General features: G+C 49.5%; 1 protein-coding gene across 1 annotated transcript in view; it reads right to left on the bottom strand.

The window, feature by feature from the left end:
- Positions 1–2,341: 2,341 nt before the first annotated feature.
- The window catches only part of neb (nebulin), a 69,960-nt gene continuing 50,556 nt past the window's right edge, over positions 2,342–21,745 (bottom strand). The window contains 24 exon segments of the mRNA XM_030112127.1: positions 2,342–3,103; positions 3,184–3,287; positions 3,369–3,509; positions 3,599–3,691; positions 3,784–3,970; positions 4,081–4,188; positions 4,584–4,676; positions 5,258–5,350; positions 5,877–5,969; positions 6,360–6,452; positions 7,736–7,828; positions 10,752–10,844; positions 11,605–11,697; positions 12,480–12,572; positions 12,925–13,029; positions 13,214–13,318; positions 13,401–13,505; positions 13,587–13,700; positions 14,384–14,494; positions 15,620–15,730; positions 16,748–16,852; positions 17,823–17,927; positions 20,522–20,626; positions 20,709–20,822. Coding sequence (XP_029967987.1) covers positions 2,930–3,103; positions 3,184–3,287; positions 3,369–3,509; positions 3,599–3,691; positions 3,784–3,970; positions 4,081–4,188; positions 4,584–4,676; positions 5,258–5,350; positions 5,877–5,969; positions 6,360–6,452; positions 7,736–7,828; positions 10,752–10,844; positions 11,605–11,697; positions 12,480–12,572; positions 12,925–13,029; positions 13,214–13,318; positions 13,401–13,505; positions 13,587–13,700; positions 14,384–14,494; positions 15,620–15,730; positions 16,748–16,852; positions 17,823–17,927; positions 20,522–20,626; positions 20,709–20,822 — 2,631 coding nt within the window. The 3' untranslated portion in view covers positions 2,342–2,929.

Genomic DNA, 21,745 nt, shown 5'->3' with positions numbered 1-21,745 from the left:
AGAATAATCAGTATGCGTTAGGTGTGTTCTGAGGAAGGACTATTTCAATTATTTAATTAATCGATTTGCTCTTCATATCAAAACTACTCCCATCAATAATGACCAGGGGATGTGTTATATTATGGGTAAAGTGGCTTAAAAAATAAACTATGCGAACATAAATGCTCTCATACCTCCTCAAAAAAACACAACTGAGTTGACTAACTATCCGGTCTATTAAGTAAAAACAGGCTTGACATCAAAAGAAAAAGTTGATTAGAAAAGCAGGGAAATAAAAAAATAACGTATGTGAGACGTTTTTCTGTTTTTACTCACAAAACACGTCATGTGGTTTTTCAAAAACAGGACGGAGTGAGAGATCTTCAGCGAATTCGGGCATATCCGCATTTCTATAACTTTATCCTACGTCACTTCCGGTGAAGGAAGGCGTTGGACGGTCACGTGAGCTAAAATTACGGTATTATTATTATTATTATTATTATTATTATTATTATTATTATTATTATTATTATCATTATTATTATTATCATTATGACGTGCTGGGAAACTTTTGAGAAATTTCATTGTCAAACTTGAACCAAAGCTGCTGAAACCTTCAAATAAACAAAATTAAAAGATTCGTTTTCACATAGAAATATCCGATCAGACAAATCGGTTTCAGTCTTCAGGCTCCAGAAAAGAGTTAAAAAAAACAATCTTCACTGTAAGTTTCTCTGATTTCCTGTGGAAAACACAGATATTAGTGCAGCACTTGTTTCAGAGGATTTATTTACACTGGTGCCGCGAACAATGAGAATCATGTTGAACTAAAGACCCAACAGAAAACAAAGACACTGTCTCCTTTTTAAAGCAGTTTTTCACCTGTTGTGATATTGTTTTGTTTGACAGCTAGTTTCTGGCTGTTTGTGCTCATTGTTCTGGTCATTTTGAACCTTCCTGTGGTTGTTTTGTGTATTTCTGGGAAAAGCCCGCAAGTCTTTATCACAGTTTCACATCTAACCACAGTGGTTTTTCTCTTTCTGTCTGTGACTTTATGCCATCCTGTGGTTGTTTCCATCTCCGTTATGATCATGTGAACTTACATGATGCCTTCTCTAACAGATATTTTTTCGACTTTTAGGAACAATTCAAGTTGTTTTGCACCTTTTTAGGTTAATTGAGCCTTTTTAATTAATATTTCTGTCCTTGTATTTTGAACCAGTTTCTGCTCATATTCTATTTTGTGATAGTTTTGAGTCAATTGATGGATATTTTTTATTCTTTACAGTTAATTTATGTCAATTTGTGAACATTCTATGATTCCTTGTCATAATTGTGTAACTTTCGTGCCTTTCCTGTTTGTTTCCAATGTGCATCTTTAAGAAGTCATTCGTTATTTCTCTTTTCGGTCATTTGTGCCATTTCCATGTTGCTCAACATCACTTTCAAGTGTTCTTAGTCATTTGCTTTCAGGTCAATCAGACCTCAGAGTTATTTAGGTGAAAAAGAGGAAGGAGAAAAAAAGAGGAAGTGAGTTAAAATAAAATTGGCTGCTAGTTTCAGATGCAGATCTTCTTCCACACTCCACTTTAGAGGCTTCAAAATCTGGACTTCAAGCAAAGAGTTCATGTCAGACTTGTGACATACAATTAAAACTTGAGTCTATTGATCATGGATTATTGAGCTGCTACTTGACAGATTTTCCACTTTTCATACATGCATTATTATTTCAGGTGTGATCTTTCAAACTTGATTCGATTTTTTGGTGCATGTATCCCTGCTGAAAAGAAATACAAATGACAAGTAAACTTGTCAGAAAAACAGTCAAGTTTACACAAGACCTTTATGGATCAAATAATTGAAAGAAAGATTAGTAGATCTTACTACCCGTTTTCATCGTTTCGTTTTGTTTAATCGTGTCTGGACTCTGGGGTCCAGCTCATCCATGCGGGGGCTCCTACCCCAGTAAAGGGGGTCTGGTGGACTCCAGTCATGTAATACCAGCTTGTACCACCAGATGAAGCAACGAGTTCCTTTATTTTAAAAAGAGGGCAACTTTTCTCTGAAAGTCTCATTACTGCCACCTGGTGGCTAAACACGGTTTTACTGAAACATCCTGTCCCTTTGAAGTTCTGTTTCAAGGGAAAATACATCGTTTTTCTATCTTGTTTCAGAGTCGTTGGGCCACTAGAGGGTGCTGTTGTCTGTTTTTGTAATTCAGAAAAGTTGCATCTTCCTCCACGGACATGGAGTCTGTGCGTTTCTCGTAAGCCAACACCGAAAACCAAACTAAAGTTTCCCGACTTCAAAACGTCGTGCAAACAGGAGATGAGTTTGAAAAGAAGAGAGCGAGGCGGAGTGCTGCAGGAACTTGGTGTCTTTATTAGCTACTGATTAATGGAGGACGAGCCTCAGCCAGGAAACAAACACATTCTGTCTACGAGTTGACTGTTCAGGAGGACGGTGGCGGCTCACTCCTTTCAGGTTTCAGTGTTTCCAGCCATCTCCAGTCGAGGCAACAACATACTTCAGCCCGTCGATTGGAGGAGAAAAGTGGACAAGAAAGTTAAATAATGTCTCTTCAATTTGAAATGTACAAAAAAACAGGGCCAAGTCGGGCGTCTTGTTTCTCCAAGACGGTTTCCTAGAACGGCTCGAATGGTGTGTCTCATCGGCTGCAGGCGTCTTTATAATATTTATATGGGTGGGGTCATGAAGCTTGTGTCACATCCACAGGAAACACGGCGGTGGTGGCATGAATGAGTGAATGGATGAATGGATGGAGCAGGACTGACTGCAGAGTTCAGACAGCGAGCAGCTACACAAACCTCTAAAGCTACACGGTGGTGGGGTGGGGGTGGGGGTGGGGGTGGTTTGGGGTGGGGTGGGGGTCGCCGGCCCCGTGGACGTGTCGCGCCTCCTCCGGAGGGACGGGGGGCGGGCTCGCTCTTCAGATGGCCTCCACGTAGTTGGCGGGCAGCATGCCGGTCTTGCCGGTGCGCTGCACGGTGCCGTACATCCAGCCCTCGTCGATGGCCTGGACGTTGACGATCACGTCTCCGTCCTTGAAGGACACCTCGTCGCTGTCAGCCGCCGCGTAGTCGTACATGGCACGCACGGTTTTCTGGGGTGGAAAAGACAACGCGTTTATCTTACTCTCGCCATGCCCGGCGGAACCGAGGCATGCTGGGAAGTGCTGGTTACCCCGGTGGTGGAGGGGTGGGAGGGGACGGAGGACACGGTGGTCTGCTGGGTGGCCACTGACGACGACCGCTGCTGCACCTCCACCGTCTTGGCGTGTTGGTAACCTGCAGGTCGAATGAGAACACTCAGACCATCAGCATCACAGCAGCGTCCGGCGGGCCGGGGCGGGGCGGGCGGCGCCGTACCGATGGAGGAGGTCATGAAGCCGTTGCTGTAGAGGGACATGTGGTGGTCCGCGTCCTGGGAGACCTCGGACTTCTCGTCAGCCAGGCCGCTCAGGGCGCTGGTGGAGCGGGAGTGCTCCTTGCTGCGGCGCTGGGCCTGGACTGAAACACAGAGCGGGGCAGGGGGGTGTCTGGGGTGTGTTGGCATCACGTGGTGGTGGCGGCGGTGGCGGCCAGACGTGTCCTCTCACCTGACATCATGTGCAGACTCCTGGACTGGATGTTGTCCTCGGCCGGGTCGTAATCGAACACGGAGCCCGGGTTGGTGCGCCACACGCGCAGATCTGAGGAACCAGAAGCAAACCCCTGTAAACAGGACTGCAGAGAGACAGCAGCTCTGCAACGGCTTGTTGAACGTCAGCCGCCGCTGCCGTACCGGTGATGGTCTCCTGGTCGTGCTCGATGGCCCGTCTGCGCTCCATCTCCACCACGCGCCGCTGGATGCCGCGGTAGCTGATGTCGCTGAAGTCCTGCGTGTTCTTCTTGACGCGCTCGGTGACGGGGTCCGAGGTGGTCGGCGTGAAGCTGCCCTTGTGCTTCTCGAAGTCCTCGTGGTATCTCACCTGGGGAGGACACGCCCACCGCCCACAGGTTTAGAGTTCCACCGCTCAAACCTGGCCGATGGGACGGACGGACGGACGGACGGACGGACGGACGTGCACGAGCGTCTTACCCCGGAGATGATGCGCTGGGTCTCCCGGACGCGCCTCATCTCAGGGGTGTCCAGCACGAAGGCGGCTTTGCCCTGAACCTGCTTCCGGAAACTGTCGGAGTACAGCACCTGGAGGGAGGAGCGGCACGGTGAGGGGCGGAGCCTGAAGCCGTCACTCACAGCCGTTAGCATCCCGTTAGCACACAGTGAGCCGGGACGTTACTGCCACTGCAGACGGATGAATTAGAAGGGAAACTCTTTACTTTTATTGATTAAGAGGTTGAAGAATTAAAGTCCGACCTTGAACAACAGAGGGGGACATGATGAAGAGGAGTAGTGTGAACGAGGAGGGGTTAGCGCTGGTGGTGCACAGCAACACCACAGCTGGTGGGACATCAACACAGTTCAGGAGGGGCGCATTAATACGATTAACTAGAGCCAAGGGGGCCAGTCAGTTAGACGGAGAGGGTTAACCAAGGGGGAAGAGGAGGAGTTCTGGGTTCTGTTAGCGGTTCTGGAGGTACCGAGCTAATGTTCTCCTGGTTCCTTTTGACTCGCTCCATCTCTGGAGTGAACACCACAGGGGTTCCCTTGGCTGAACCGTCTTTATACAACACCTACAGGACAGAAGCACAGCAAGCCACAGGGGCCGGTCAGACACTGAAACACACACACACACACACAGACACACACACACAACACACTCCTATAGGACGGCTTTCAGAGACCCGGACTCCGGAACCCTTGACCAGATCAAAGAGAAGAAGAGCGGTTCAGGCTGGAGGGAGTTTAACAGAGTCCGAGAAACTGGTCCTATCGAGTGAATCGTGAAGACTCGTCGGGAATCGACTTTCTGTTTGGCTTCAGCAGAAGCTTTCAGTTGTCATTCGCTGCAGAGTGACAGGCTCACAGGAGGAAAGCTGGACTGCAGGTTAGACACTATTCACAGGTGAAGGGGGGTGGGGGGGGGGGGGGGGGTCACTCCAGAGGCTGGAGGATTACAGATGGTTCATGGACGGCGATGGAGGTTAAACTGCAGCCTGCGTCTCGAATGGAGGTGGATGAGATGAGCGTGAGGATGAGGATGGAAGCAGGATGGAGGGGGAGGAAGCCAAGGAGCGCAGGGTGGGCGTTACGGTGGGCACGTCCACGCTCATCGGTTAGCACCACACGGTTGGGTTCGGTTCGGTTCCACTACCGAGCTGATGTGCCTCTGGGTTTGTTTGACCCGCTGCACCTCGGGCAGATCCGGGATCGCCGTCGCTCGGCCCAAAGAGTCCTTGTACTTTATCTACCCTCCAAAAAAAGTAGGTTTCATGCAGAAAAGAGTGGAAGAAGAAGAAGAAGAAGAAGAAGTGAAGAGCAGATCAGGAAGAAACACTCACAGGTTGAGAGGAAGAAAACGCCACAGCAACAGAACTCACAGCAGAATTAAAGACACACAGTTTGTTTTCCTGAGAAATGAAGAAGCAGGTTATTCCAACCGGTGTTAAAGCTGCGTGATGGGTTGACGAGACAGAATACCTGAAGCAGTGGTTCCCAACCTGAGGTCTGGGACCCTCTCTCTTCTGCCTGCCCAGGTTACATTTATCAAACTAAACTCTTTCTACAATCTGACATCCCTGGAAAACGGCTTCCCTGTCTCGGCTGAGCTTCACTGTCAGTCTGAGAGTGAAGTGATTTCAGCGTTTTCCGAGGGGAGGAGCGGTGGGGAACCACTGAGCTGAATGGCTGGCGAGCGCTGAAGAGAGGTTACGACGGGCGATGAATGAATGGATGAGGGCCAGGGGGAAAACCAGACCACTGCAGTGGAGTACCGTGCTAATATTCTGCTGATTGCGTTTAACCCTCTCCATCTCTGGCGTCTCTGACACCGAGGTACCGTGTCCCACTCCTTCTTTGTATTGTAGCTTTGAACAAGACAGTAAAACAAAACAACAGTCAAATCTGGTGGTAAAACATGTGGAAGAAGATTAGTCTTCAGTTTAGGAGGTGAAAACCTCCAGGAAATTCACACTAATTAAAGGGGAGCGAGGTGGAGCGTGGTCAACGTCTGGTAGAAAGGAAGGATACAAGAAACACGGTTAGCATAGAGTGAGAACCGGCAGATCTAGAACCAGGAGGGAACGTTGGTCTGATGAGAGTGAGTCTATGGGGGTCGGATCTAGAACCAGGAGGGAACGTTGGTCTGATGAGAGTGAGTCTATGGGGGTCGGATCTAGAACCAGGAGGGAACGTTGGTGTGAAGGGTGAGTCTATGGGGGTCAGATCAGGGTCACTGCAGTCCTCAGCTCCTCTACCAGGCTGATGTTCTTCTGGGTCTCTCGGATCCGCTTCACCTCTGGAGGGTCTGGAATGTCGGTTCCTCGCCCCACTGAGTCCTTGTACTGAATCTGGCCGTCGCACGGCAACCGAACGAGACGGAGACAAAACAACAACGTGACATTAACGCTCGTCACGGCTTACTGTCTAAAGGGAGTAATGCTGTCAAGAAGGGGTGCCAAACATAAGGCCCACTGGCCACAAACTGCCATTCAGAGGGTGAAATCTGGCCAGTTACATGACCTTTGACCCCATTGCAAGTGAAAATCCATCATTTTCAAATGAAAACGTCACGTAAACGAGGCCTTGGCCTGAAAATTACACCGATTACCATGAAATGGAGTGCTGTTCCCAATCTGTCCACTAGGGGGAGAAATAGCACAAAGCAGTCGATTGGAGTGATGCAGCAGTAAAAGCTGTCAGATGGAAATGTGTTTCGCACTCCTGCCTCACAGTATCAGGATTTCGGGTTTGATTCTGGAGTTTTCCGGTTTGGTCCAAAAACGTGCAGTTAAAGTTAATTAGCGACTGTAAATTATTAATTCAGTCGGATCCATCACCTCAAATGTCACCATAATGTACGTTAATCTCTATAAAATCAGGAGAATATCAGCTTTGTCAGTATTGGTAGATGTTTCCTGTTTCCAGTCCCTTTGACCTCAAACTGGCCTGAATGTGGCTCCTGAGGTAAATTCAGTTTGACACCCCTGCTGTGAACGTTTCACTGAGTTCATCACTGAAGGGTTCAGGCGGGATCAAACACATGGAGAGAGCCTCAGAAAAAAGGTAAATTTACAGTGGAAACAACGCTGATGTGAACTAAATGGTTTGAAAACAAGCAGCTGTGCTTCGGGCGACCAGATGTTTTGTTTGATGCAGAAGAAAATAATGGGGATGAACATGAGTTCCAGTGTTCTGAGTTAATCTTCTATCGACGTATTTTAGCTGTGATCACCACCTGCATGTTTCCACCGTCAACACCTCAGTGTTCTCGGAGCTCCAGGAGAACCTCCAGTTAGCGGAGAACACTGTGCTTTTAAAGAACCGGAGTGGGCGTGGTTATTTGAGAAGACTCTCAGGAATGGTTAAATCCTGGGACTTTGGAAAAGGGAGAGATGAGGGGGGTTTGGGGTGGAGGAGTGCAGTTCATGGGTGGAGGGGGGTGGGGTGGAGCTCTGGGGTGGAGGAGTGGGGTTCAGCGGTGAAGGGGGGGTGGCGGCAACACTAAAATAAAGAAGAGAAAGGTGAAAAGGTGAAAGTATCTAAAGAATCTAGGGCATTAATTGGGAGGTGGTTTGTGGAGATGACTGTCGGGGGGGTGGGGGTGTTAGGATTAGGATCTGGTCTCCTCTACCAGGCTGATGTTCTTCTGGGTCTCTCGGACCCGCTTCACCTCGGGCAGGTCTGGGATGGCGGTGCCTCGACCCACTGAGTCCTTGTACTGAATCTGCTCGTCGCAGAGGTCACAGAACGGGGACAGAATGAGACAAAACAAGACCTGAAGACCAGACATCGCCTGGGGAAAGACTGCAAATGCAGGTTCCAGGTAACGCCGGGACGCTTTGCAGCTTTCAGGGTTCAGAAGGTCACCATGAGGCCCTCAAAGGCCCAACCGGTGACTTCTGATCATTCATCCAGGACACTGGCCAAAAGCATGTGGATACCTAAACTGAACAAAGTAGTGCTTCAGTTTGAGGCTGATCTGGAAAATAATCCCAACCAGAGCTCCAGTTCGCTCCTAAAGACTCACAGTTTTGATTAGAATCCATTAAAGTTCCTGATCGAAATTCAAAATTACGGTCATAAAATATTAGACCAGTAAAATAATTAACATTCAAAACTGAAAATCCTGCATGAGGACAGTCTTCTCCACGTACTTTTGGCCTTCTAGTGTTTTTTGTAATGTAGAAAGAAATACAAAGATCTGATGGGAAGAAAAAGAAAGAGTGGACTTCACGGGCTTCATCAATTCCAAAAACTAGTTAAAAGAAAGAAAAAACACAAATATGATGGAGATAAGCATGAAAAAAACAGTCTTCTGTGGAAAGCTGGATTAAGAATGGTTATTCTGAGAGGTTGCATCTGATAAGGGGACAAAATGAGCTCTAAAAGAGGTAAAGGGGAAAATTTCAGGGTCACAAAACAAACAAACGGGGCTGGATCGGGGAGGGGGGGCATTAGAAAAAAGAATGGGAAAAGGTAAACGAGGGTCAGAGCAGTCATAGTTTCCTCTACCAGGCTGATATTCTTCTGGGTTTCTCGGACCCGCTTCAGTTCAGGAGGGTCTGGAATGGCAGTGAATCCACCCACTGAGTCCTTGTACTGAATCTGAACGCCACACAGGTCACAGGGGGACAGAGTCAGACAGGAAGTAAGAAACGCAGCTCGTACACAGCATTCAGCGGGGATCAAGCTGTAGGGGGAGTAATGTCGGAGCAAGACCTGCAGGTTTCAGGATCTCGTTATCCCGATGAAGGCATGACAGTTAAACGTGGTTTCATGTCAATATTTGGCCAAAAGTATGTCAAAGTGTTTTAAAAGTTCTATTCTGTCTGGTAAAAGTGGGACGGTGGTGGTCTGGAGGATCCAGAGTTTCCTCTGAGTCCTGGAGTGGAAGCAGAGCCACATCGACCGGGAGGCTCTCACTGTGAAATAACTGTTTTTCTACCACTGGTGCGCCGAGAGAGATCACCAGGCGAGTCACCTTGTGAGCTAAAATCATTTTTTGAAAATTAATTGATTTTTATCTTTTTTCTGCTTTCCTCATAGACGTGACGTCATAAAACACATTATAAAAAAAAATCCCGCTAGCTTAATGCTAACTTGCATGGGAAAACCCATTGACATGCTAACAGTTAGCACAACAGTCAAGGATCTTGCTGGAACAAATTAAACTAACTAAATCCGAAACACAAACACTAATTATCTAATTAAATACTAACAGGCAGATGTTCTCCTCATTCAGAAATAGACAAACAATGATCCAGAACTCTGCCGTTAGCCTACAAAGCACAAACAGGAAGTTGCTACGGAAACGCAAATCGAAAATTCCATGAAAGTCTTAAGTACAAGGCGCCACCTAGTGGTGTAGGGCTGCTAGAACAGCGGCACCTCAACAGGTAAACAGTAACAGTAACACCTCAACAGGTAACAGTCATCGTGTGAGTGAAGCTCAGAGGGAAGCGACAGTTACAGCGTTCAGCTGGAAATGATTGTTTCCTGACAACGCAGAGGCTTTTACTCTGACAGGACAACATGTTTAGAAAGGATAAAGTTGAAGAGAAGGGAAGAAAATAACTGCATTAAATGTAAAATTAACTTTTTTTTAATTTAGATTTTATTCACCTGTGTGAACACATGAAGAAAAAGGCAACTTTCAAAGCACAAAAGCTCATGGGACTAACGATAGAAATTGAAATGATTCATTATGTGATTTGATTGATTTTCCAGACACTTTGATCAGAGGTACTTCACGTTGGTAATAAGCGCTACAGAGACACTGTGTGAACGACATTAACTGAAGGTCGATGAGGCTCCAGACCTGCAGCAGGGTCAAGAGGTCACGTTTCCGTCGTGGGAAACCACCTTAAACGTCATTTGGAAAGTGATTTTTATCAAGCTTCTGGGGTCCATAAACTAGTCTCATATTATTATTATTATTATTATTCAGTGAAGTTATTATTACACATAATTATATTAGCTGTTTTCTACTTCTAAATAATTATTTGAGGTAATTATGAACTGCACAAAATTCTTTGATTAGTAAAAATACCCAAACTGAATCTACCCAAGCTGTTAAAAACAGCTTTAAAGAAAGCGCTCCACATACTTTTGGCCCTTCAGCATTGTGTGCTAATCATCTTGTTAATGAAAGGTTGAATGAAAATGTAAAAATTACATATGAATATTTATAATGGTAAAAAAAAACCTTCAGAACTTTGAGGAGCTTTTTAAATTGATAAAAATCAATAAAAGTCAATAGATGCTGCTAATGAGGACATTAATAAGGATGAAACGCGACTTTCTCTAAAAAAAGATTTGAGAATGATTATTAGATTGTCAGGTTGTAGTTCTTGGTATGAAAAAGGGAAATCAGACGCAGGTTTGTTGATCCCAAACCTCCTGAAATGACTCAATGAACACTGATGAGCGCGATTTATGCAAAAAGCTGCACTGACATGTTATTTCAGGAGATTATATGTAAAATGGGGTTTGATTTTCTTCGTCGATACAGAGTAAAGGAGGGAGAAACGGCGTTAAAGGATGCGTGTGAGCAGAGGAAGAGGTCAGAGGAGTTTAAATGAAACCATGGAGGGTCACTGAAACAGAGCCGGGGGTCAAACGGGGTCAAACGAGGGCGTCTCCTCTACCAGGCTGATATTCTTCTGGGTCTCTCGGACCCGCTGCACCTCGGGGGGGTCGGGGATGGCAGTGCCTCCACCCACCGAGTCCTTGTACTGAATCTGAACGGTGTGCGGTTTAAACAGGCACAGAAGAAGACAGGGACAGAAACAACAACAGCACAGCTCCAGACGCTGAAGACACAGCAGCACCACTCAGAAAGCCAGCTGTTAGTGACTACAATCTGCAGCACGCCTTTAAAACTGGAAGTACTGCTTAGAGTTTGTCACTTTGGGGTTCAGACGCAGGGATTTCTGATGTGAGCCCCCAAAGTCCAATAGCTCATGAAAGTGTAATGTGATTACTCTGATGGAGAAGAGGCCTGAAACCTGATCTAGAAAGTGATTCTCACAAACGTTTGGGTCCAGAATTCTGCTTCTGGGAAGTTTCTGTTCCACAGGATGGAATTAGTGTTGTTTTCTACTCATTGGAGGCATTCGGGGCTCCACAGAATCCTGCAGTTAGTACAAAGAAAACGGGAGACGTGTTTTTGGTGGAGAGTTGAAGTGAAATCCGTAATTTTAAGGGTTACATGTGGGTTCTGAGATACTAGAGAAAAGGAGGATTTGGAGGAAAAGGCGGAAACCATTGGAGGTCGAGGCGGGCCTGGAACAGCCTCACTTTAAATAGAAAGTATTTTCTTCGTGGATTCCTCCTCACAGACACAAAAAACAAAAACAAACTGCACCTGAAAAATGTTGACTGTTCATCTTTAACTGTGAAAAAAACTGACAATGACTTTCCGCCGCCGTATTAAGGAGGGAGAATAAAACCCGGGGATGGGGAGTTAAAGGAAAAGAGGGTCTCTGGTTCTGGTTCTACCAGGCTGATGTTCTTCTGGGCCTGCCGGACCCGCTGCACCTCGGGCAGGTCTGGGATGGCGGTGCCTCCACCCAGCGAGTCCCTGTACTGAATCTGAACGTCACACAGGTCACACAGTGAGACGGCAGACTGAACACACACACACACACACACACACACACAAACATACACGCACACACACACACACGGCGGGAAAACGGGCGGCTCCGGGACGTGAGTAGAGGGTCTGATGACAGGAATGGATCATTACGAGCCCTTAAAGTCCCCACAGACACTCCTGCTTCGACCCGAACCGCCTGCCTGACACCTGAACCGGACCGATCCGGTTCTGGCTCATCTGAGACCAAAATAACTCAAAAGTTCCTTGTAATTCGTCTCTGTGAAAAGTTCCTTTAAAGGCTGCAGAAACCTGGAACCACGGATCTCATTTTCTCGTGTCTGCATGGCGTTGTGTGGACGGTGGTGTAAAACCTTCTATCATGTCTTTAGTGTTGATTTTCTTCCTGCGGCGTCGTGTGAATTAGTGTCATTGTAAATGATTTGTGATTTCATCTCATCGCTGCCAAACAACCTCTAAAACAAACCAATCGTGTGCTGAACACACCTGACCAGAGCGACATGTGATTCTCCTGATGAAGTGATGTTTTTATCTGGATGTCTGGGACTCGAAGGGGCTTCAGAGGGTCTGAATCAGCCCACAAAAGAGCGGGAAAATTGAGAAAATGAGCATGAAAATCAGGTTTCTGCGCGGAGTGGAGTTAAAATGGTCCTCTGGGGAGACTGCAGGGTGAGTGGGGTGTGGCTGGAGGTTTGAGGCGTGGGGGTGGAGATGAGCGGTGGGGGTGGAGGGGGGTCGGGGTCACTCTGCCGGGTACCGTGCTAATGTTCTGCTGGTTGTGTTTGACCCGCTCCATCTCGGGGGTCTTGGGCAGAGCGGTTCCTCCTCCCAACTCGTCTTTGTACTGAATCTTCGATGAGGAACAACAGGAGGAGGTTAGCGGCGCTTCCACCGCCGGACGGCGAGGGACGGCGGCGGAATGACGGCGGACGCAGAGGAACCACAGGAGAACCGGAGACACACAGGGAGGAACACTCTCTAACGTGACCCTACTGACACACAAGCCGGGCTCTACAGGAAACACACGAGGCAGACGTTAGTGGCGAGGGTTAGGAGGCTGCCGTTTCCACCACGTTACGGGAGAAGAGGCGTGTTTACGTCCAGAGGAGGCGGGCTGCATGGCAGACGGCGTCACGGTGAGGGGAGGCAGACTCACGACGGAAAACGTGTTAAGAGAAAAGAAGACATGATGGAGGAGATACCGAGCTGAAATTCTTTGTGTTCTCCTTAACTCGGAGCATTTCAGGCGTGTCCTGTACAGTAGACACTTTGCCCTTTATGTTTTTAAGGTCAGTCTGGTACTGAAGCTACGGGGAGAGAAACAACAGCGTCAGAGCCACAACTCCACAGAAAGACAGTCTGCTGCCGGAACCCGGCCTCGGCTCCTGCTCAGGATTAGCTGGACTTCTGTCAGACTACCGACACGACTGTCTTCACGACCGCAAAGAGAGAGAAGCCGCCGCTTCCTCCCAGCAGGGGGTCTGTGCTCACCGTGCTGAAGTTCTTCTGGTTCTCACGGACTCTCTGCATCTCGGGGGTGTCCAGGACCGGCACGTAGTGGGACATGGTCTTCTCCGCCTCCTCCTTGTACTTTTTCTGTCACACACACACAAACACACACACACACGAGTGTGAGGCGTGCTCGTCTCGCTGCCGCCTGACGGATGCGTCGACCTACCTGGCTGACGATGTTCTTCATCTGCTGGGCGTGGATGATGTCCGGCGTGTCGATCACCGTGGTGTAGCTGGCTCGGTCCATCTCCGCCGTCTGCTTGTACTTCGTCTACAGGAGGGAGAGGTGAGCGTCACACACACACACACACACACACACACAGATGGTTCCTCTGATACGATGAACACACACCTGGCTCAGGATGTCGGTGGCGTTTCTGGCTCTCATGAAGTCTGGGGTGTCCGTCGCCAAGGCCAACATTCCCTTTCCCTTAATCTCCTCCTCCAGCGCCTTCTTGTACTCCCTCTGCAGACACACACACACACACACACACACACACACACACACACACACACACACCCAGCAGTGAGAGGCTGTGCGACCTGCAGGTCGCTGGGGTCATGAGGAGGCAGGATGGACCTGAACACAGCAGGTTAGCAGGAATGGAGGGATTGGATGTTTTTAGAGGAACAAACAGGATTTCATCTCCAGTTCAAACTGAAACAGGCTGCAGGTGGAAAAAAGAGGTGCAGCGAACAGCTGTTATTAAGAAACCTATTCCTATAAAAAAATGATCCTTTATTCAGTTTATTAATTAGAAAAAGTCTGATCTGTTATTGTCCCTTGAGAGTAAATAAAGTCACAGAAAGTTTAAGAGTTTTACCTTCATCAGAGAATAATTTCACTGTAAGCTGAACAATGAAATGTGATTTGGTCATTTTTATAAGAGGAGAAAAACATTATTTTATGGCCGATTCTAAAAGCTCAGAAATGTAAAAAAAAATAAAAACAGTCCAGGGTGTGTGAAGGGTGAAGTATCGCTCAGTGAGCGGAGGTGTGAAGGAGATGAACGTCTGAAAAGGAGAGGAGGGGCGGAGGTCATCTGTTAGTCATGTCATCAAGCAGGAAGAAGCCCGGCGGCGTTAGGAGGGGGCGGGGTCACCGGGACACGGGGGAGGGGTCGAGGGTCGCGCCCCGGTCAGCCGTACCTCACACAGGATCTGAGTGGCATTCCGGGCTCTCAAGAGCTCCGGAGTTTCCTCCAGTGCCGTGAGGCCTTTACCCTTCACGCCCTCCTCTAGATCCCTCCTGTACTCCCTCTACAGGGCGGAAAGAACACAGAGACTGCAGAGAGGCGCACACAGCGGGCGGGCCGGGCCGGGCCGGGCCGGGTCAGACCGGGCCGGGCCAGACCACACCGGGCCGGGCCAGACCAGACCGGGCCGGGCCGCACAGCTCCAGCTCGAAGTCACCAGGCCTCGGAGGAGCAGCGGGGCGGAGAGCTCGTAACGTCTGCTCAGCTCGGATTTGAGGGCTGATAATCATCTTGTTTTTTCTGACACAACGCTCAAACCGCTGAAGCGTCTAGAAGTGGGTTCAGGAGGAGCAGGACTGAGACGATGTTCAGAAACGAGGGAACGGGGCAGGAGGTGAGGCGACCGGCTGAGAACAGCTGATCGCCGCCTCCCGGTTCCACCGAGACTCCCCTCAGACACGGTGACTTCGGCAAGTCCATCACAGTCCATGACATTTCATCAGAGGAAGCAGGAACGACAGCATGGCAGCAACCAGAGAAACGCAGTTCAAGACAAACGGCGAGGACGACGGCTGCAGGAGGCACCGGGACGGATGGAGGACAGGTCAATGGACAGCGGTGGTGAGTTTGTCTCTGGGAAGTCAAACATGCAAAATACACTGAACTTCTGTGAGTGTGGAGGAAAGTGACGGCGAGAGGTGGGGACGCACCGACAGGAACATCTTCACCCAAATCTGACATTCCTCCTGCCGTTCAATATTCATTACAAAAGAAAGTTTAAACGACGATTCCTTTATTCTGAAAACCACTGGAGATGGAAAAGTCACTAATTCTTCCCCCCAAAACTTCAAATTTAAAATAGAAAACAAAAGCATTTAGAGTTTGTTTCAGAACGTTAAAACCTGCAGCGAGTCAATTTTTACATTTAATCTAAAGTTTTCAAATTAAAATCATAAATCAAACTTTATACCTTAAACTGGAATGTTAAAGCAAACAGTGGAATACTGGTTCAAGCTACAATAACACACACACACACACACACACACACACACACACACCGCTGCACGGTGCATCCCCACTGAGCAGGAGTGTGACTGTCTTAGTATGATGATAGGGCTGTGTGAGGCGGGGTGGGGGGGTCATGGGGGTCACGGGGGGGTCATGGGGGGGTGAATGGTCCTTTAGTTACCTCGCTGGCTATCTTTGTGGCGTGTCTGACATGAATCATGGCGGGGGTGACCTCCAAGCCTGAGAGGTTCTTTCCCTTCATGTTCTCCTCAAAGTCCTTCCTATAGTCTTTCTATCGGCCACAGAGACGAGACGAGACGAGACGAGACGAGACGAGACGAGACGAGACGAGACGAGACGAGACACAGGCAGAGCTCAGAACCAGAACCGCATGCCGGCGGCTCCACAATGCCGTTACCTGGCAGGACTCCTCCTCCTCCTCACACCTGCACCGAAGCAGCTCTGCAGCAGCGCTGAGTTTGTGTTTGTGTTGAAAATACAGGCTGAAGCTCCACCGTCAAACAGGCGGAGCTCCTCCACCAACGGTTCAGAAAAGCTTTGAAATGTTCATGTTTTCTGCATGAATTACAGGTGAAGGAGCTTCTCTGTGCTTCACAGCAAATTCAATCAGGCTGATCAACCAAAACCTCAGAATAGTTTTTCATGTATTTCAGTTTTTACTCAGAATAAAACGATCCTTGCCTCTGCTGACGTATTATCAATACTTCTAATCTGGCAGTCAGATGTAAGAGAGCGCAGCTTTTCTAAGGAAACAGATAAATTAACTGTATTTATTGAGCTTTAAAGTATTTTTGACATCATCACATTAAAAAGAGCTTGCTTTCTGAAGGCTCATCAGAGGCTGAATTAATCTCAGTTCATGCAGAAAAGCACTAAATGTCTTCATGTCCTGCCCTGCACTGAGCTGGATGTTGAATCGGGTCCTTTATGAAGCATACTTTACCTTCTTCACTCCAGAATCCTGAGACGAAGCTTAAACTGCCACAGTATTAGAAAAACGATACACAAAGCACAGTTTGATTTCCACACATTTTCCGCTGCCTTCAGCTGGTTTTCCTTCTTCGTCTGAGCAGGTTTGTGCATCGGGAAGCGAAAACACGGCTTCGTTCGTTCAAACCAGACCTGAAGGCGGCGCAAAACGACTTCAAACCCCATCAAGCTCCGAGCCAGCGAACATCCAGCAAGCCGCTCCACAAAACACATGCCGATGGACAGAGCTGCCGCGGGACAGGACAGGGCTGTGGAGGGACAGGTGAGAGACAGGGGCGGGGTGGGGGGGCGGGGCTACCTGGCTCTGCATGTGCTGCGCCTCCTTCGCCGTCACATACGTGGGCGTCTCGAAGTCCAACATGGCCTTGCCCTTCTCCTTCTCATACTTCTCCTTGTACTTCACCTGAAGCAGCCACACACACACACACACACACACACACACACACACACACACACACAAAGCGTCAGAGTGTCGGGTTTCAGGAGGAGACGACACACACAGGTAGAACCATCACCGGCTGTGGTTTGTCAAAGCTGAAATAGATATGAAGAAAAACACAGTTCTGCCTGGAGAATCAGATAAAAACACAGAACAGGAGTGTTTCAGGACTGAAAGGGACGGTATGGACGGCTTCCTCGGAAGTGGCACTCTGTCCCCGGAAGTCACGCCGGTCACTCTTACACCCTAAGACATCCTGTTACTGCTTATGAAGAGTTTAACTACAAACAGCCTGATGCTGAAACACTCCCACACTTTCAGTGAGTCTCCTGAAAACATCTGATTCTGTCTACTGGAAAACATGAAAACGATCAGAATCTCAGTTTATTTTGCCTGTTATAATGTCTCCAGCACATGTTAATGTCGACTGGAAAGATTTTTTCTGTTAATCTTGTATTTTTAGTTTAATTAATTCTTGCATTCTTTCTTTTAATCGTTCTTTTTTATTGTTGGTCTGATCTATCTACCCATCCATCCATCCATCCATCCATCCATCCATCCATCCATCCATCCGTCCATGAACAACCTAACTGGAATCTGTTTGATTCCTTCACTTCGTAAGGTTGAGCTGGACTCTCCTGTGAGCCATATATTTGATACCAACTCTGTGTCTATTCCAAGAGGAAACAACTGGAATGTAGAAACATGAAATTCTTGACGGACTGCAGACCTCAGAGACTCACTACCGCCCCCTACAGAAGCCGTCCATACTGCAGCTTCACGGCTCGTCACCAGTGAGTTATGCTGAGGAACTGGACTGGACCTGATGACAGACCGTCCCATACAGCTCCAGTCTGTGTTGTCTGGAGTGTTTGTGATGCCCCGCCCCGCCCCACCCCCCACGCCCCCACCCCCACCCCCCCGCTCCACTTACGTTGCTCTGCAGTTCAGAGGCCTCCTTCAGGTGGAGCTGCTCTGGTGTGTCGGGAATCATGTGGTAGTGACCCTTACTCTCCTCAAATTTCTTCTTGTAGCAGTACTATGGGGGATTCCCGGTAAAGCAAGGCGAGCTCAGTACAGGAGAGCAGAAGGAGAGCGGCCCGGCGGAGGCGCTCTCTTCCGCTACACAACAAGCCTCACGGCGTGTGACAGAAATACAAACTGAGGTCAAGACGGGAAGTTCAAGGAAACTCTAATTAGTGGAGTTTAGAGTTCAGAGTGATTGTTACAGTTTTCTTTAAACGTCTGAAGCCGAGGAGGAGGAGCGTGAAGCAGTAGATGTTACAGAAGGTGATGGAGGAGGGGGTCGATATTAAACAGGTAAGGATCACTACCAGATGAGGAGTCACAGGAAATGAGTGTTTGGTGATGATGGAGCTTAGTGATGGTCCGAGGTTTACTACACCGTGTGGAGTGATGGAGACCCGGAGGCCGGATTCACTTCAGGCCACGTTTACACCACGACACACTCAGAAGCCCGAACGCCTCGTCTCAGGACGGTCCGGTCAGAACGCCTGGTCTCAGGACGGTCCGGTCAGAACGCCTGGTCTCAGGACGGTCCGGTCAGAACGCCTGGTCTCAGGACGGTCTGATCAGAACGCCTGGTCTCAGGACGGTCTGATCAGAACGCCTGGTCTCAGGACGGTCCGGTCAGAACGCCTGGTCTCAGGACGGTCCGGCCAGAACGCCTCATCTCAGGACGGTCCGGTCAGAACGCCTGGTCTCAGGACGGTCCGGTCAGAACGCCTGGTCTCAGGACGGTCTGATCAGAACGCCTGGTCTCAGGACGGTCTGATCAGAACGCCTGGTCTCAGGACGGTCCGGTCAGAACGCCTGGTCTCAGGACGGTCCGGCCAGAACGCCTCATCTCAGGACGGTCCGGTCAGAACGCCTCGTCTCAGGACGGTCCGGCCAGAACGCCTGGACGCAGGACGGTCCGGTCAGAACGCCTGGTCTTAGGGCGGTCCAACCAGAACGCCTGGTCTCAGGACGGTCCGATCAGAACGCCCGGTCTCAGGACGGTCCGGTCAGAACGCCTGGTCTCAGGACGGTCCGGTCAGAACGCCTGGTCTCAGGACGGTCCACCCAGAACGCCTCGTCTCAGGACGGTCCGGTCAGAACGCCTGGTCTCAGGGCAGTCCAACCAGAAAGCCTGGTCTCAGGACGGTCTGATCAGAACGCCTGGTCTCAGGACGGTCCGATCAGAACGCCTGGTCTCAGGACGGTCCACCCAGAACGCCTCGTCTCAGGACGGTCCGGTCAGAACGCCTCGTCTCAGGACGGTCCAGTCAGAACGCCTGGTCTCAGGACGGTCCGATCAGAACGCCTGGTCTCAGGACGGTCCGATCAGAACGCCTGGTCTCAGGACGGTCCGATCAGAAAGCCCGGTCTCAGGACGGTCCGGTCAGAACGCCTGGTCTCAGGACGGTCCGGTCAGAACGCCTGGTCTCAGGGCGGTCCAACCAGAACGCCTGGTCTCAGGACGGTCCGGTCAGAATGCCTGGTCTCAGGACGGTCCGGTCAGAACGCCTGGTCTCAGGACGGTCCGGTCAGAACGCCTGGTCTCAGGACGGTCCGGTCAGAACGCCTCGTCTCAGGGTGGTCCAACCAGAACGCCTGGTCTCAGGACGGTCCGATCAGAACGCCTGGTCTCAGGGCGGTCCAACCAGAACGCCTGGTCTCAGGGCGGTCCAACCAGAACGCCTGGTCTCAGGACGGTCCGATCAGAACGCCTGGTCTCAGGACGGGCCGGTCAGAACGCCTCGTCTCAGGGTGGTCCAACCAGAATGCCTGGTCTCAGGACGGTCCGATCAGAACGCTTGGTCTCAGGGTGGTCCAACCAGAACGCCTGGTCTCAGGACGGTCCGATCAGAACGCCTGGTCTCAGGGTGGTCCAACCAGAACGCCTGGTCTCAGGACGGTCCGATCAGAACGCCTCGTCTCAGGACGGTCCGGCCAGAACGCTTGTTTTCATGTTGGGCCACTAGTTGGTGCTGTCGACCCGGACCAGGAGAACATGGACCAGGATTCTAAACGTTGTCAGTAGGTGTGTTCACCTGGTTTACCGCTGAGTTGTCATGCTTCTGGTTTTTCTTTTTTCACTGTTTTGAAACGGGAAGAGATGATCTGCTCCACCTGTCTACGCCGTCACCGAGTGACGTCCAGCAGAGCTCCGACTGCAGGAAACAACCCCAAACAACCAGACGCACTGTTCCCACGTGGACTGTTATCAGCCCCCCCACCCCCGCCAGTCGAACGGTGCAGAGTAGATCAGACTGAGGTGTTTATATGGTGCAGAATTAATCAGATTACTTTTGGTCCACGTAACCACAGCTACTGTCCGTCTAACTGAGTGGGTGCACAACGGTTTGCTCCGGCCTGCCGCAGTGCCCACGGGCAGGGAAGTGGGGACGGAGCCTGAGCCTTGTTCCCGGTTTAACTGATGACAGAGCGGCAGCTCTCCGTGTCTCCGGGCGCCGTAGTCATGTGACCAGGCGCCCGGAACGCAGCCGGCGGTCCGAGGTTTCAGGTCGTGGTGTAAACAAGGCCTCAGCGACGCTGGCAGGAAACGCCAGCCGCCTCCTGGGCGGGACGTGAAGGGGGTGGGGTTAAAGGGAAGGGGGCGGGGCTTACGCTGCTGGACAGCTTGCTGGTGCTCAGACTGTGCTGCATGGACAGAGACTCGGCCATGTCCGTCACGGGCTTGTGGATCTTCTTCAGGTCGCCCTTGTACTTCACCTGCGGGCGACGGCGGCACAAAGCAGCGGCGCCGTTAGAAACCGAGCGTGACGCCACGGCGGCTCACGGGAGCAGCACTCACCTCACTGGCCAACTCGTTGGCGTCCTTCAGCGTCTTGTAAATCTTGCTCTCCTTCAGGTCGTACTGCGGCTTCTTCCCCTTCACCTCCTTGTCAAACTTCTCCTTGTACTTCACCTGTGGAAACACCGCAGCCAGTGAGCAGCACTGGCTTCTGGGAAACGCTGCCAACCCACGCACTCCATCGCAGAGGGAACGAATGTGGAGGAGATTAGTGCTGAAACTCCTGGGGGGGGGGGGGGGGGGGGGGGGCGGCGGGCATGCCAGAGACAGTCAACAGGAGAGGAAAAAGTTCTAATGAACTTTATCTGGATCAGTATTCTCTTCAGTGGTTCGTAATCTTTAATGGAATCTCTCTTTAGATTATTAAATCTTCTTATTTTAGTTTACTTTAAAAACTTTCTTTTTAACTGATGTTAAATCTGAATGTATGAATGAAAACCTGCAGTGAAACAAACTGACCGGAGGAATTAAATATGACAGATAAAACAGTTCATCCTCACATTTTGGTTTTTCGTCTGATCAAACAACATGCAGCTGAACGAGAAAAATGCAAATGGGTGATCCACATGAACACAAGTGAGGACTTCATATATAATTAACCCTTTATAAAGCTGAACTCTGTGGTAATGAGCGCTTTAATCCACGTCGGAGGCCTTTTCTAGACTTTAAAGTCAGTTTGAATAAATGCCACAGCAAAGCACTGACAGAACGTCTGTCAAACGGATTAAATCACTCATTACTCCACATTTCTGTTTAACTCATGCTCTAAACAGGCTGTACTGTGTGTTTAGTGTTATGTGTTATCTGCTCTACATGTGTTTTACTCAGCGGTGGGCCGTCAGGGCCTGCAAAGCCTTCTCTGCTGGCCTAAAAAGTATCTGAATTACAGACTGATGTAAATTATATTTTGTCCATAAATAATTAATATATGATTCCAAACGGTATGTTCTGGTTCCTTTCATAGTTTTCGTGAAAAGTTCGTGGTCGCGCTGCTTCCAGACATGTTTTTTTCATATTAAATCATTTAACCAATCAGA

The sequence above is a fragment of the Salarias fasciatus genome, chromosome 16, assembly GCF_902148845.1.
Source record: "Salarias fasciatus chromosome 16, fSalaFa1.1, whole genome shotgun sequence".
Lineage (NCBI taxonomy): Eukaryota > Metazoa > Chordata > Actinopteri > Blenniiformes > Blenniidae > Salarias > Salarias fasciatus.
This window is presented reverse-complemented; position numbering and strand designations above follow the sequence as displayed.